The 16,218-nt window shown below is 43.7% G+C and overlaps 2 protein-coding genes across 4 annotated transcripts; one reads left to right on the forward strand and one right to left on the reverse strand.

Moving 5' to 3' along the window:
- Positions 1–777: 777 nt before the first annotated feature.
- On the forward strand, positions 778–8,013 carry LOC4335134 (vacuolar protein sorting-associated protein 41 homolog). 3 transcript variants are annotated; one of them, XM_015781164.3, is made up of 19 exons: positions 778–1,201; positions 1,742–2,014; positions 2,097–2,276; positions 2,764–3,024; positions 3,499–3,631; positions 3,732–3,822; positions 4,249–4,351; positions 4,885–4,988; positions 5,137–5,230; positions 5,313–5,468; positions 5,552–5,614; positions 5,716–5,781; positions 5,998–6,198; positions 6,327–6,404; positions 6,493–6,612; positions 6,710–6,790; positions 6,876–6,961; positions 7,248–7,359; positions 7,421–8,013. In XM_015781164.3, exons 1-19 carry the CDS (start codon positions 914–916, stop codon positions 7,808–7,810), a joined length of 2,880 nt encoding a protein of 959 aa, XP_015636650.1. In that variant the 5' UTR covers positions 778–913; the 3' UTR covers positions 7,811–8,013. The 3 variants fall into 3 exon arrangements, with proteins under 3 accessions (XP_015636650.1, XP_015636651.1, XP_015636652.1); XM_015781165.3 differs by having other exon boundaries at positions 7,248–7,329; XM_015781166.3 differs by lacking the exon at positions 7,248–7,359.
- Positions 8,014–9,702: 1,689 nt separating this feature from the next.
- LOC4335135 (F-box protein At5g49610) lies at positions 9,703–11,725 on the reverse strand. Its single transcript, XM_015779137.3, has 2 exons — positions 10,173–11,725; positions 9,703–10,062 (listed from the first exon to the last, which is right to left on the reverse strand). The coding sequence occupies exon 1, from the start codon at positions 11,363–11,365 to the stop codon at positions 10,217–10,219; it is 1,149 nt and encodes a 382-aa protein (XP_015634623.1). The 5' UTR covers positions 11,366–11,725; the 3' UTR covers positions 9,703–10,062; positions 10,173–10,216.
- Between the last annotated feature and the right edge of the window lie 4,493 nt (positions 11,726–16,218).

The following is a 16,218-nucleotide window of genomic DNA, read 5'->3' on the forward strand; positions in this document are numbered from 1 at the left end:
TCCCATTTATATTTACTTCATTGAAGTTTCGGGCAATATAAATGATCTACAATAACCATATTTATTATTATTATTATTATTATTTTCTTAAACTATATATTTTACAAAGAAATAAAAATATAGTACGGAGTAATATACAATAGAGTATTTCGGTCACACTCACAAATCTTCTACTAATACTCTCCCTGTCCCATAGTGCAAAGCGCACACATGTTCTAGATTGAAGTGTTAAAACATTGATTTGATGTTCTATAGTTATAGGGTGATTTGTTTTCTATAAACAATATATAATTTAATAAATCATAAGCTCGATATTAGTTTTGGAGTCTACATGACGTTTTATGTTTGGCAACGCCTTAATTAATGCGACATATGAAATATATTTTTTTCTAAAAAAAATTAAATCCTGATATTTTTTATAATAAATCAATAATTTAAGACCTTTATATTTGACTGTACAAATCAAGAACATCATTTCTTTTTTCTTGAGATCGTATTTTCTATAGATCGAAGTTACTCCCTCCGTTTCACAATGTAAGTCATTCTAGCATTTCATATATTCATATTAATGTTAATGAATCTAGACATATATTTCTATTTAAATTCATTAATATCAATATAAATATGAGAAATGTTAGAATAACTTATATTGTGAAACGGAGAAAGTAGCATTATTGATTAATTGATTTATTTCTTTCTGCTTTACCCGGTCGCCAGAACAGAACGGGACGCGAGAGTACACCGAAAGAAACCAACTCGTGTCCATCCATCCGTCTCGGTCGCTCCTCTAGCCCAGGCTTCGCTTCCGTCTCGCCCAAATCGGCGCACCACCACCGCCCCGCCGTCCACGAATCGAACTGACCGGAGAGATCTCGCGATCCCCTCCCCACCCCTTCCTGCGCCGGTGGCGACCATGTCCACGGCGGCGCGGCGCGGCCACCCGCCGCCGCACGAGAACGGCGTGGGCGGGCACGCCGACGACGAGCCAGACGAGGACGGCGAGGAGGAGGAGGAGGAGGGGGAGGGGGAGGTGGAGGATGATGAGGAGGAGGAGCCGCGGCTCAAGTACCAGCGGCTGGGCGGGAGCGTCCCCGCGATCGTCTCCACCGACGCCGCCGCGGCCATCGCCGTCGCCGACCGCATGGTCGCGCTCGGCACGCACAACGGCACCCTCCACATCCTCGACTTCCAGGGTAATCAGGTATCGTACCCACCTCTTTCCCTTCACGCATAGCTCGTAGGGCGGTCGCTTGCTTTGTGGGATTGGGATTTCTGGTAGGATACCGTGGAATTGGATCGTCTCGTCTCTGCGACCTGTAGCATTGGTCTACTGAATTCGATTTGGTTGTAGAAAACTGTTAACCTATTGTTTGTGGAAGAGACGTCACAAAGGTGAAATTCTGTTTGGGGACACCTGAAATATAGATTTTGCAGAGAATATATATTTTAAGGATTGTGCTAGACTGAGGAATATGGTTCAGTGTAAAATGTTTTCACGTTGTTGGAGGGGATTACCTCTGGTGACCTAAAAAATCTAGGAGGACTAGGATTGTCTGCTAAATATCGGATATAACCAAGCTGAGGTGGCTGTGCATTTAACAACATTGACACAGAAATTTCAATAAATGGAGATTGCCCATAGCTTCCTTCGGCCTGAAATCATGTGATGGAGCACTATCAGTAATGACCATGGCCTGCTTAGAAAATAACATTGTCATCCATTAATTCAATACTTTTGCAGGTAAAGGAAATTGCTGCTCACACAGCAACTATCAACGACATCAGTTTTGATGCAGACGGTGAATATATAGGAAGCTGCTCTGATGATGGGACTGTAGTAATAAGCAGCCTCTTCACTGATGAAAAACTGAAGTTTGAGTACCATCGACCCATGAAAGCAATTGCCTTAGACCCTAATTATTACAACAACTATAGAAGGTTCGCTACAGGGGGTTTAGCAGGTCAAGTACTTGTGCTGACAAAAAAGTCGTGGGGAGGTGGCTACCATAAAAAGGTGCACTTCTTCTCATTGTCCTACAAGAAAATCAAATTGATCTGGTGATTTCAAATGGTTGTGTGAGTCTCCTTACATACAGGTTCTGCGTGATGGCGAAGGACCAATCCATTCTATGAAATGGAGGACAGACCTCCTTGCCTGGGCTAACGATGCAGGGGTAAAAGTGCATGATATGAAGACAGACAAAGGAATCGCGTTTATAGAGAGGCCAAAAGGAATTCCTCGGCCAGAGTTTTTACTTCCTCAGTTGGTCTGGCAGGTAATACACATTTATTTATGCGAACACTATACTTTTTTATACCAAGTATGGCTCATTTGGAACATTTCAATTTGGTCGACATTAAAAATATGCACAGTTAGGGATCATTTTTTTTTTCCTTTCAGCAAATAGTTAGTAGAATACAAAGGATATTACAGAAAAGAAACATCATTTCATTCTGGCAAACATATACCAAAAGAATATATGGTGCAGCAGGAAAAAGTTTCTTGTACATTGAAAGCTTTAGGATTGATTTTTTTTCTTCCAATCTAGTTTAGTCAGATATAAGGAACTAATGGTTTTAAACCTAAAGGAAAAGGTATACGATAGACATGTTTTCATTGTTAGTCATTCCTGGGAGCATTATATGTGTTTTATTTGCTGAGAAGTAAGTTTATAGTCACTTTGCTGTTAATATATCTGATTCTTTTGGGTTCTCATTTTCAATGAAATTGTACATGGCATACTGACTGGTTTGCATATTCAGGATGATACCATCTTAGTTATTGGATGGGGAACAAGTGTCAAGATTGCAGCAATTCGAACAGATTCATCTCAAGGACTCAATGGCATACAGAGGAGTATCACTGCAAGTAATGAGAAGTACGTGGATATTGTGGGTTCGTTCCAAACAGGCTATCACATATCCGGGATTGCTCCATTTGGTGATCTTTTAGTTGTGCTTGCATATATTCCAGAGGAGGAAGACAGAGAAAACAGTTTTAGCAATTCTGTTCCTTCACGTCAGGTAATCATGATGGCTTGTCCTTTGCACTGCACTCTGTAAATCTATTTTTCTCCTTTATTGTGTCATGACCCGAGGTCATGACAGGATAAACACCGCCGGGAAGATAGCCGGGCGGCGTCATCTCCTGGAGAAGGGATGTAGATTTAGGCTAGGGAGAAGAACATTATTGGGAGAGAGAGATTAGACTAACTGATATTCATTGCTTAACTTGAGATGAATACAATCCATCCCTTATATAGAGATGATATGACTTGACCCTTAAGAAACTAACTCAAACTAACTCTATCTAATCCTATCCTATCTCCTAACCAACTGCTACAGTACTCGTGGTACTGTTTATCCGCTAGGACTTGGCCTCGTGGGCCTCGGCCTCTCTGCCCAACGCCTATGACATATTGTGCACCAGATTCCTTTTCTTATGAAGTGATGCTGTTCCCACATTTACCTTTTTCGTTATGTTTAAACACTTTGTAGGGAACTGCCCAGCGTCCAGAAATACATCTTGTATCATGGAAAAATGATGAACTTACCACAGATGCTCTTCCTATTCATGGTTATGAGCATTATAAGGCAAAGGATTATGCTCTTGCTCATGCTCCTTTCTCAGGTTTAATGAAATGTGCTTTAACAGTGAATGAACTTCTCTTTTCTTCTTCACTGAAACTTTTCTAATGAAGGAATTTTATTGTTATATTTTTACCACCCAGGAAGCAGCAATGCAGGTGGACAGTGGGCTGCTGGTGATGAACCTTTATATTACATTGTATCTCCTAAAGATATAGTGGTCGCAAAGCCAAGGTTTGTAATGTTGCAAAACAAAGGATTATATTAGCTTCTAAGTTCTGCAATTGCAAATGAAAGAAGGCAATAATTGATTGAGCAAAACTTCTCTTTTTGAAAATGTGATCTTCCTTCGTCATATTTTCTCTGATTGTAATCTTGAAGAACTCCATTAGTCCTTCAATTTTCTGCATTATTTAATTGTGATACACATGTAAGCTTGGCTACTTGCAGTAGATCACTTCAGTTGCATATCTGATTCTGTGGCATTTAATTTTCTTCTAACTACAAGTAGCATACGTAGAACAATACTAAGCTAGTTTCTTCTGATAATTTCCAGCCTATTTGTGTTTCTGAGCTTTCTATAAGGACATGGCAAAATTTCATTTCAGAAAATGTTGTATCTTTATATTTCTACTGATATAATATGTGCTTTCAAATTAGAGATGCTGAAGACCATATTTCTTGGCTTCTTCAACATGGTTGGCATGAAAAGGCATTGGCTGCAGTTGAAGCAGGACAAGGACGAACCGAGCTTCTTGATGAGGTAAAGTAGAAACAGTTTGAGTTTGAACAGTAAATGAATAATGGTATGCATTATCTGCTTGATGATGAGGATGCTACCCTTATTGTTTAGGAACCTTCAAGTAGACACCTTTAAGGTCCATTATGGCAACTGAGGTCCCCATCCCCTTCTATAGTTTTGTTGGCGATTATCACGTTCACAATATTGAGCATTTTAGCTGAAAACAATGGGACCTGTATCATGTACCAATAGGTGTTTATATTTAAGCTGGCTCGTCTTTAGACTATTGTTGTCATGAGTTAAGGTGGTCCTAACAATGTGAACAACAAATACATTCTGAAATTCTATGCATATTTTAGAAGTTTGCTTCCTATCTTATATATATTATGCTGGTCTGATGCATATTTTAGAAGTTGACAGCACTTCAACAACATAACCCAGTCAGTATCTTATGAGCCCATTTTTTTAGGAAGGACGACCTCAGCTATTAAGAAATCTAACCACATAATAGCTAGGAACATTATTGAAATTTTGTTCATGCCATCTTATGTCAGGTGGGTTCGAGATACCTTGATCATTTGATAATTGAAAGAAAATATGCTGAAGCTGCACGCCTCTGTCCAAAATTGTTGCGAGGATCTCCTTCAGCATGGGAGAGGTGAGAAAAAAAGAAGTGTTGATATACATTGTATCCTTCATCATACGATCTGGAACAAACACAGGAGCATTATGAGATTTTGATGTGCATTGTTTGTTTTAGTTGATCACTAGTATATCTACTGACCATAACTTTTTTTGTGCCACAGGTGGGTCTTTCACTTTGCCCATCTTCGCCAACTTGCTGTATTAGTTCCTTACATACCTACAGAGAATCCTCAGCTGAGTGATACAGCTTACGAGGTGCCATTACTTCTTTCTATTTTGCTTGCTTGCTCTTTACAACACCTCTGATTCTAATACTAATTCTAATTGGTTTATGTAGGTTGCTCTTGTAGCTTTAACTACCAATCCTTCTTTTCATGAACTTCTCTTGACAACTGTAAAAAAATGGCCACCTACATTATACTCCGCTTCACCTGTCATATCTGCAATTGAGCCACAGCTAAATTCCTCTTCAATGACTGATTCATTAAAAGAGGTATGGAAACATTTTCTTAATGGATGTAAGACTTACACAGTATTTTTGAGCTCTTTGACATCTTGGTTCTGTTTGCCATGTAGGCTTTAGCTGAATTGTATGTCATCAACAGTCAATATGACAAGGCCCTTTCTCTGTATGCTGAAGTAAGTATTACCTAACTTGTAGTTAAAAGGTTCACATTGCATTAAATTAATAGAATTTTGTTTTATTACCTGTATTGTTGACCCAACCTCATTTCATTCAGCTCTTGAAGCCAGAAGTATTCGAATTTATTGAGAAGCACAACTTGCATGATGCCATTCATGACAAGGTATGGTTAAAATTCCCAAATGTAGGATAAAACTGATCTCACTTGACTTTTTTTTTCAAGTTTGCATTTGTGAATTGTCAAGTGTCATGGTAGCAATTGTCTAATAATGGTACTTACATATGGTTACAATGTAGTTGAACATGATAATATATTTTAGACAGAGACAGGCTTCAATAACCTCCATATATTCACTTATGGGCCTTGCGTATTTCGCAGGTTGTCAATCTTATGATATTGGATAGTAAAAGAACTGTAAACCTATTGATCCAGCATCGTGATACGATCCCCCCGAATGAAGTTGTAGGACAGTTGTTGCATGCTAGTAAAAGTTGTGACAAAAGACATTTGTTGCATCTGTATTTACATGCTCTGTTTGAGACAGACATGAATGCTGGAAAAGACTATCATGACATGCAGGTATGCTGATTCTTCTGTGAACAAGCAGTCTTTATCATACTGTTCACCTCCTGCCCATTTGCCCTATTTCTGTAGCTCTAGTTTTTGTATTAGTATAACAGCTAACCACATTACACTTTGTGTTGTAGGTGGAGCTTTATGCAGAGTATGAGCCAAGGATGCTAATACCCTTCCTCCGTACCAGTCAGCATTACAGGCTTGACAAGGTCATAAACTCATAATTCTCAAAAGAGAAAAAAAAAGCATTCATTATCTTGAGAAGGATGAGTAATGAATGACATGTGGTTATTTCAGGCATATGAAATCTTTGCACAAAAAGAGCTTGTACGGGAGCAAGTTTTTGTGCTTGGTCGTATGGGAAATGCAAAGGAAGCTCTCTCTACAATTATAAACAAATTGGAAGATATTCAGGAGGTCCTAATGTGGTTATGATCATTTTGTTAAAAATTTGGGGCTAGACTAGCAATTCTAGACTGTGGTTGGATTGCAATAACAGTAACCTTGGATGCAGGCCGTTGAATTTGTGATGGAGCAACACGATGATGAGTTATGGGAGGAATTGATAAGACAGTGCCTCCAAAAACCTGAGATGGTAATTGAGCTGTGTATTCTGTTCAATACTCTTGACACTGATGTTCCTTCTGTTTATTCATTGCATTTTTGTAACCGTTGAGCAGGTTGGAATGCTGTTGGAACATACTGTTGGCAATCTTGATCCTTTGTACATTGTTAGTTTGGTTCCTGATGGGCTAGAAATACCAAGGTAAATGTGCCAAAATTTGTTTCGTTCAAAGATAATGAGAACCTACCCCCAAAAAAAAAAACATCACATATACACCTTACGAAACGAATTTCTATCATCAGATGATCAGAAATTCAGAATCCACCAATTACTTATATACAAATTATTAGCTATGACCATCACTCAGTTTATTATAATAATTATAGGGCTATATTGACACTGTAGAATAGAGATGCTACAACTTTATTTAATCCAATCCTTCTCTTCCCTGGTTCAAGTGTTCATTGAAATATTACGCTTTTGATAGGTTGCGGGATCGCCTTGTGAAAATTGTGACAGACTATCGAACAGAAACTTCATTAAGACATGGGTGCAATGATATACTTAAGGTTAATATTCAAGAAAAAGATATACTTAAGGTTAGTTGTCTATTTATTACCCCACATCTATCTTGACGTTTGATGACCCTGCCATGTACAGGCTGATTGCGTAAACCTTTTGGTAAAATATTATCACGAGGCTCGGCGTGGAGTCTACATGGCTAGTATGGACGAGGAGGTGACAGGAACTAGGGTTGCTGAAGGATCTTCACGAGCAAACGAGAGATCATCAAGTTTACGAGCTTTAGAGATCAAATCCAGAACAAGGTGTGGTGCTCGGTGTTGCTTGTGCTTTGATCCTTTGTCGATTCAGGACATCTCTGTCATCGTGTTCTACTGCTGCCACGCATATCACACGTCTTGCCTCGAAGGCGGGTTGGACTTGATGAAATCGAACAGTAGTACTCAGGACAGCGACGAGGATGATGAAGGTACCCCATCAGGCGAGTCTCGAATGCGCTGTGTATTGTGTACTACAGCTGCTGCATAATAACTTATTTCGTAACGAGTAGTCCATATCCATGTGTTGTGTTGTAAGTTTGAGCCTTGTAATTAGCGTGTTATTCTGGCGTGATAAATATGTACAATAGGTTAATTCTTTGGGGGGAAGCCATATCCTCAGCAAGAGGAGTTTTGTGTAGATTTGACAGATATGTTGATTACTTGAGCAAAGTTGTACGGCATTTTTCTTAATGCCACGAGTGCCAGACCATCGGAAGTTCATTCCGATTCTTATCCATGTTCTTTGTTTGCCACGAGTGCACGTGTAACTATGTAAGGAATAATTGTACCTGGTGCTACAAAGATTAATTGTTTAAAGTTGCGTTGTACTCGGTTCTATTTTGAAAAAAAAAGGACATTCAAGTAATAAACCTCTTAAATCGCAAATTCGCTAGTAAGGTCCCTTGAGGTGGAACCTACCTATCCGTTAGGCCGGTGGAACCTACCTATCTGTTGGGCTATTGGGCTGTGTTCTTTTCGGTGAGTTTTGCTAAATGGTGGTTTTTTTTTAAAAAAATATATACGAAAGTTGTTTTACAAAAATCATACTAACCCTTATTAAAAAATTTAAGTACTTAAATTAATTAATTATAAGAAAATATGCTGTTCCAATTTACATGCATGGAAGGTGAGTTTCCAACCTCAACTCTCGAATACAGCCGATTCAACGTCCATCCGTGTTAAGTCTCAGAAATATTAAGGCCATTAATCTTTGGATGTGGTTATAGAGATAGGGTTCAGAAAAAAGTAAACCTCCTAAATCACATGAAAGTAACTTGTCGAGCCATGGGAGCTGTAAGCTGAACAACCAATTCTGATTTGCGTTGATTCCTTTTCGCGATCTATTGCAATTTTCTACATTTCTCTGATCTCAAACTACTATAGTGAAAATAAAAAAAAAATCCTTCATATATTTACACATGAATACATGATTAACGCGGGAACTGCTATACAACGGGATCTCATCCAAACGGGATGATACCAAGCAAGTAGCCGATTTCGATACCTATTGGTGTTGGATTTTATACCTTATACGTATATTAACTAATACCTCATCGGTACCAACCGATACCCGTATGGTCTCTGCCTGACCACTTAAATTATTATCTCCTGTGACTCCTTTGTATGAGTTTGATACATTATCTTCCTCATTTCATCTTGATTCTGGATATGATATGATAGTTCCTACTAACCGTTCGAATGAAGGAATTTCAGATAAACTAATTCATTTCCGGCTTTCGGCAAGAATTTGGAAAAAATATGGCGTACCAATGGAGGCCATTGTAATATATTTCCACCGTCTTCAAAATTTTGCATAGCTAGAAGAAATTTCAGCTGGCTACTAGACTATTCTCGATTTGTTATGATGACGCTAAAAACTGGCTTAACTGCTTCAACGCACCAGAAGAAGTGAAAAAAATATATTCAAAACTTCTAAAGCAAATATTTTCTCGTATTAGCACTGTTGTGAATTGCGAGTGCCCGATCTAACATTTGCTAACAGTAACACTATAGAGCCTGTTCTGGTTCAACCTACTTACCCCTAATTTTATTTTTCTAACAGCTTTCAGCTGTTTTCCAAATGTATTGTTGATTTCATCCACAAATATATTTTGTCACTAATTTTAAGAGGTGCATTTTTGTGGTTGAGACAATGTCAGCATTTTGCAATCATCAAACACAATGAAGTACGGTGTACTTAAAGCTCTCTTAGTTTGTTCTACAAATTTGAATGTTCTCTTCATAAGTTCTGCACGCTCAACAAAATACGAAATGAATTCTGAAGAGAAAAGGAGCATATATAGTAGCCCATGAGCACAGTTTTGGTCCTAGCATGTGAATGAAAATTATTTGAACATAGAATCAATCGACAACTTAACAGCATGTCAACATTATGCTCAAGCTTCTTATATATTTCAAATTCAAAAGGATAACCCATGGTTCCCTCTATTAAACCATGGAAACTATATGTCTACATCCAATCAACTAGTTTTCAAGGCAGGAACTAAGGCAGCAGGATATACATTCGAGTTAATTACTAGAAGATAAATTCATTGTAGAATCAGAAAATTTAGACCAATCAGGCTAAGATGCGGCACACCATTACACCCAGAAGATCTACAGCTCCAGTCACCACATAAGACAATCATTCTTTGGTCCGATTAAAAATTACCATTGCCAAATATCTGCAAAATATAACCCCCTACTCAAACTCCTCAAGTCCTTGTCCCCTTCTACACTCTGCAAAATAGACCATTGTATAAGACATGGCAAGCTTCCTAAAAATATTTGTTCAGAAAAACAATCTACTACTACTTGCAGATAGGAATTGGTTTAAATAGCCTACATACTTGCAGGGGTAAGCAAAACAATGACGGAGCAGCACCAGCGTATGCTACAGACCACAGAAAAACTGTGGCTGTCCCACATGAGCACCACCATGCCTCCCGAAGAACGCATGGTTGACAAGGCTTTCTTTCAAACAATGCCTCATAGCACATGGAAGCATGTTATCCAAATGGATTTTCTCCCGCAAATTCCCCTTGGTGTCACACAGAAACAAGAACACAGAGCTCTGAATGTAGACCAGAATTTCCCCACGATGACATACGATTTTCCATGAAAAGAAACCTTCCCTTGCAATGCTCCTCATTCTCGCCACGGGCAATTTAACGTGGTACCTCAACGACCAGACCTCCGTCTCATAGTCCTGAAGAACCCAGAGTTTGGCCATACCTTGAGTCACAATGCCAATGCCAAGCATACCACCATCAATCTCAACCAAATGTGCACCATAACCATCAACATTTGGAGAAACCATCCACCTGAAGGACTCAGCCACCGTGTCGAAAACGAGTATTGCGTCTTCCGGTTTACGGAGGTGCCAGTGCAGGCAGCCATGGAGCAACACGGGTGGGAGAAAGCCGATCTCATCAATCCAGAACACGGGTGGGAGAAATGCCTCAGGTAATCCAATGCGCCGCGGCTTCTCCGACGAGCCGACCGCGAGGATGCAGACGGCATCGGGATACTTCCATTTGAGGACGCGGTACTCGCCGTCGCCGGAAGATGGGTGCGGGTACAGGGTGACCTGGCTGCCGCCGCCGGTGAGGGCTGGGACTGGCGTCACCTGGCGCGTGGCCGGGTTGCAGATGTAGAAGGCGCGGCCGGAGACGAAGAGGAGGAGCCCGTCGCAGGAGGAGTGGATCTTGAAGCTCTGGTGTTGGCGGTAGTCGCTGAAGCCGAGGACGCGGCGGCGCTCGGCGGGGTGCCGGATGAGGTCGACGGAATCCACGGCGGCGTCGGCGTCGGCGGCGGCGCCGCTCCTCCACCTCGCGCAGCCGAAGACGAGCGGGCGCGGCGGCTGGTGGCGGTGGTGGGCGAGGAGGAAGTCGGCGGAGGTGGCCAGGCGGCGCCAGTCGCGGCACACGGCGTGGCAGCGGAGGAGCCCCCTCGCCGGGAGGCGGGCCAAGATCTCCCACACGAGCTCGTCGGGGAGGACGGGACCGGCCGCGGCGCTGAGTAGTCTCGCCCTTTTCGCCATGGCCGCCGCGCCCCTACTCCGATGAAGTCGGCGACTCGCGACGGGGAAATTGTCTTAGGGCAAACTGACCTAGCTACCGTGATTGAGAGAGACGGAGATTGATCTTGTTTTCGTGCAGCCGCATTAACCTTAATTAATCCTAATCTCTTCCTCCTCCTCGGTTTCCTCGCAACCAATTCCGCCTTGGTCTCCTCCCCTGCCGCGCCCAGCGCGCCGATCGCCGGCCCCCCCCTCCTCCTCCTCCCACATTATCTTCTCCAAGCCGCCGGAGACACCGCCGCTGTGTCATGTCGGGAGAGATGGCCCAACCGCATAGGTTGAAGAACAGAGGAAGGCGCATTCTGGAAAGACACGACTCGTGAAGAAGGAAATGGACTCCATGGAATGTAAGTACTGGCGTGAGTGACTGGCAGGTGGGGCCCTGAGGACGAGTGCGTGTGTGGGAAGAAAAAATTTTGAAATAATACTGTTTATCGATTGATTGTGCAAAAATATACCGGATAGCGAAGGATTTGTGGAAATAAACCAGAGCGATACCACCGATGTTCGCTCCTGGAAAGTGCGATAGCGTGGCGAAATCGCTATATGAAAGAGCAATAGCGAAGTTGAGCTGGCGCTCTCGCGCAAACGAGACGCGTGACCGCAGCGGTATCGCGCCCGCGACTACCTCGGGCGGAGCCATCGCTCTCGCACTTTTGTTGCGCGAGACCGAGGTCGGTATCGTAATATGAAATCGCGAGACCGGTTATGACGCGACGGGGGAGACGTGGGCACGCGGTATCGCGCTTTGCGCGTGCGAGACTGGTGACGCGGCATGCGCGAGAGAGAGAAAGCCTGGGGGAGGGCAGTGGGCCCGCGGCGTCGCGCTTTGGGAGCACGAGACCGATCGCGGTGTCGCTATACGCGTGCACGAGAGCGAGGAGCGCAGTGGGGCAGCATTGTCGCGCTTTGCGGGCGTGAGACCGCGCGTTGTCGCGCTTTGCACGCGCGAGACAGCGGGCGGTCTCGCTCTACGCGTGCGCGAGAGCGAGGGTATCGAGGGAGCGGCAGTGGGCTCGGTCTCGCGGTCCGCATGCGCGAGACCGTCCTCGGTATCGCGCTCCACATGCGCGAGAGCGACGACGCTTTTCGCATCCGACGCCACCGACACCTTTATTTCCCATATGTATTTCTTTTTGCTTTTTGCACGGGTTCTAGCCATCTACCTTAGCTTTTTAGGGAGGGGTGGAAGATCTCTGTGCACTCTCTTATCAGTTTACTGTTGTAGTCACATCATGCCGGCCATTTCTAACCGCTGTAGCGTTTGAATCCAATGCGGTCACGGGGTTAAATTGAGAGGAGAGGAGATGGTCTTCACAGAGGAAGACAGAAGGGAGTGAACTGAGGAGGAGAGGAAGAGCAAGAGAAGAGAGGAGGCAGTGCAGGCAGTGGAGAGAAGGAAAAAAAGACACGTAAGTTGATTAGTTTTCTATTAGCACAAATTCGTAAGATGAGGATTTAGAAAATATTAGTTCACGTAGTTAATATTTGTTTTTAATTATGTCAGAGAAAAATTTAGGTATGTATTAGTTACTACTATTTTATATTTTGTTAGGTCGTATGTAAAAATAGAAATGTAGAAAGTTAATAGAGTCGATTCGGGTTAAAAAATAGGTAGACGTAATTAATTTTTAAGGTACAAAAGTATAATATAAGTTACAATTAATTTATACGTAGCAGTAATTATAATTTATAATTAATTAGTAGTTCATATGATGTTTAATTTTATATATACGACCAATATTATATGTAACAAATGAAAAAAACTGAAATATTAATAGTTATATTTGTAGTTATTGATATTGATATTAATAGTATTGATAATTATTAAATATGGTACAAAAATTAAATTAAAGTTGTAATTAATTTGTAGTAATTTTAAGTTACAATTACTTAGTAGTTCATGCAGTTATTTATTTTGTAAGAAATGGAAAAGGTATAAATATTCGTTAAGTAGCTGGAAATATATGGTGTGCTTAAACACATGCTTAACATGGTAGGTAGTTACGAACGAACAAAGAAATATAGTACTACGAAGAACTTTGAAATTGGGACTTTTATATGAGCAAATTGGTTGAAAAGAAGAAGGCAAGACAAGGTATGGTTCTATAACGGAAGAAGATGTAGTAAATTTTTACTATAATTAATAGACAGTTTGTAATTTATTTGGTATTGTAATTAAAGTGCAGTTAAATAAATTTATGTCGCTGCAACTAGTTTTATACTGTTGGAGGCATGCCATGAAGCCCTTCGGCCGGACCTGCCGAAACTATAGTACTAGCAAGGATTCAAGCCAAAGACGTCAAGGCCATTCAGGCGAAGCCCTATGGCGGAAGCCATAAGCGAAGATGGCGAAGGCTGGAAAGCCGCGTTGGTATTATGAAAGTAAAGGCATCTCGGGCGAACTACAAAGACTTCGCCATGACGAGTTCGGCATCAAGGAGGCCCAACAGGCCGCCCCCAGCCTTTTAGGCCCGTTTGCCATAGACCAGGCCCAGCCTATCAGCCCATGCCCATATGTGCAAATGACACTGCATACCCATATAAATGTCCCTTTCATAAGGGCAACCATGTAAAATCTCTTGCAACCCTAAACCCTAGGAGGTGCAAGCTTGTGCTAAGGCTATAAATAGACCTCTAGGGCCATGTAATGGGGGATCCCCAAAAAAATATTTCACGAATCAATACAATTGCTTTTACATTCCAACTACTATTGAGAGAACCACGCCTTTCGACGTGGCATAGTTGTCCATTCGACAACAGCTGGCGCCGTCCGTGGGGAACCTAGACCGAAAGGGCGAAATGGGACCCCTTTCGCCACACCCACACCCTTCACCACAGTACCCGTGAGGTACGGCGACAAGGGCTTGGGGCAAAAGTGAGTTAAGTCCAAGCTGGGGGGCTACGAAGCCACCCCAGCCTCTAGACACCTTTCGCCATACGCCACGCCCTTCGCCATAGTGCCAATAAGGCACGGCGTCAAGGGCTGCGGGCGAACAGGGTTCGCCAAACGCCACGCCCTTCGCCATAGTGCCAATAAGGCACGGCGTCAAGGGCTGCGGGCGAAGAGGGTTCACCAACCCACGCCCTTCGCCATAGTGCCAATAAGGCACGGCGTCAAGGGCTACGGGCGAACAGGGTTCGCCAAACGCCACGCCCTTCGCCATAGTGCCAATAAGGCACGGCGTCAAGGGCTGCGGGCGAAGAGGGTTCGCCAACCCACGCCCTTCGCCATAGTGCCAATAAGGCACGACGTCAAGGGCTGCGGGCGAACAGGGTTCGCCAAACGCCACGCCCTTCGCCATAGTGCCAATAAGGCACGGCGTCAAGGGCTGCGGGCGAAGAGGGTTCGCCAACCCACGCCCTTCGCCATAGTGCCGATAAGGCATGGCGCCAAGGGCTGCGGGCGAAGAGGGTTCGCCACACGCCACGCCCTTCACCATAGTGCAAATAAGGCACGGCGTCAAGGGCTGCGGGCGAAGAGGGTTCGCCACACGCCACGCCCTTCGCCATAGTGCCAATAAGGCACGGCGTCAAGGGCTACGAGCGAAACATGCCACGCCCTTCGCCATAGTGCCAATAAGGCACGACGTCAAGGGCTGCGGGCGAAGAGGGTTCGCCAACCCACGCCCTTCGCTATAGTGCCAATAAGGCACGACATCAAGGGCTGCGGGCGAACAGGTTTCGCCCATCCACGCCCTTCGCCATAGTGCCAATAAGGCACGGCGTCAAGGGCTGCGGGCGAACAGGTTTCGCCACACGCCATACCCTTCGCCAAAGTACCAATGAGGTACGGCGTCAAGGGCTGCGGGCGAAGAGGGTTCGCCAACCCACGCCCTTCGCCATAGTACCAATGAGGTATGGCGTCAAGGGCTGCAGGCGAACAGGTTTCGCCACACACCCACGCCCTTCGCCATAGTACCAATAAGGTATGGCGTCAAGGGCTGCGGGCGAACAGGTTTCGCCCACCCATGCCCTTCGCCATAGTGCCAATAAGGCACGGCGTCAAGTGCTGCGGGCGAAGAGGTTTCGCCACACGCCACGCCCTTCGCCATAGTACTAATAAGGTACGGCGTCATGGGTTGCGTGCGAAGAGGTTTCGCCACACCCACGCCCTTCTCCATAGTTCCAATAAGGTACGGCGTCAAGGGCTGCGGGCGAACAGGTTTCGCCCACCCACGCTCTTCGCCACAGTACCAGCGAGGTACGGTGACAAGGGCTGGGGGCGAAAATAAGTTAAGGAGTTGCTCCCAAGAGCAGCCGAAAGAGATTTATCATTTTTCAAGATACTCCGAGGGGCCGGCAAACTCAATTGGACACCTGAGTGTCAAGCTGCCTTCAATGGGCTAAGGCAGTACCTTCGGCACTAGTGTAAATATCCGTTCGGAAAAACATTTTCTGCCGATTCAGTGTGCCGAAAGAGTTCATTACCGACAATAACAAGTGGTTTGACTCCGAGAAGTCCAAGGAAATGTGCAAGGGGCTAAAACTTGAAATCAAGTTCGCATTGGTTGCACACCCGCAGACGAACGGGGCAGCCGAAAGGGACGAACAACAAAACCCTAGCAGCACTAAAGAAAAGACCGAAAGCTGGTAACAGTTAAAAAGGTTGAAGTACTAAAAAGACTGAAAGCCAGCAACAGTCAAAACGATCAAAGTACCTAAAAATACCTTTGCCAAAGGAAAAAAGGGGAAAGTACGAGCCGAATAGCTGTAACACGCACCACACCCCATTTATTTGCCAAAAAGCACAAGTTACAGATAAATTCCATTGCCCGCCAAAAGGCATTCAGACTTTATATCCGATTCATCAG

This window comes from Oryza sativa, chromosome 4 (assembly GCF_034140825.1).
Source record: "Oryza sativa Japonica Group chromosome 4, ASM3414082v1".
NCBI lineage: Eukaryota > Viridiplantae > Streptophyta > Magnoliopsida > Poales > Poaceae > Oryza > Oryza sativa.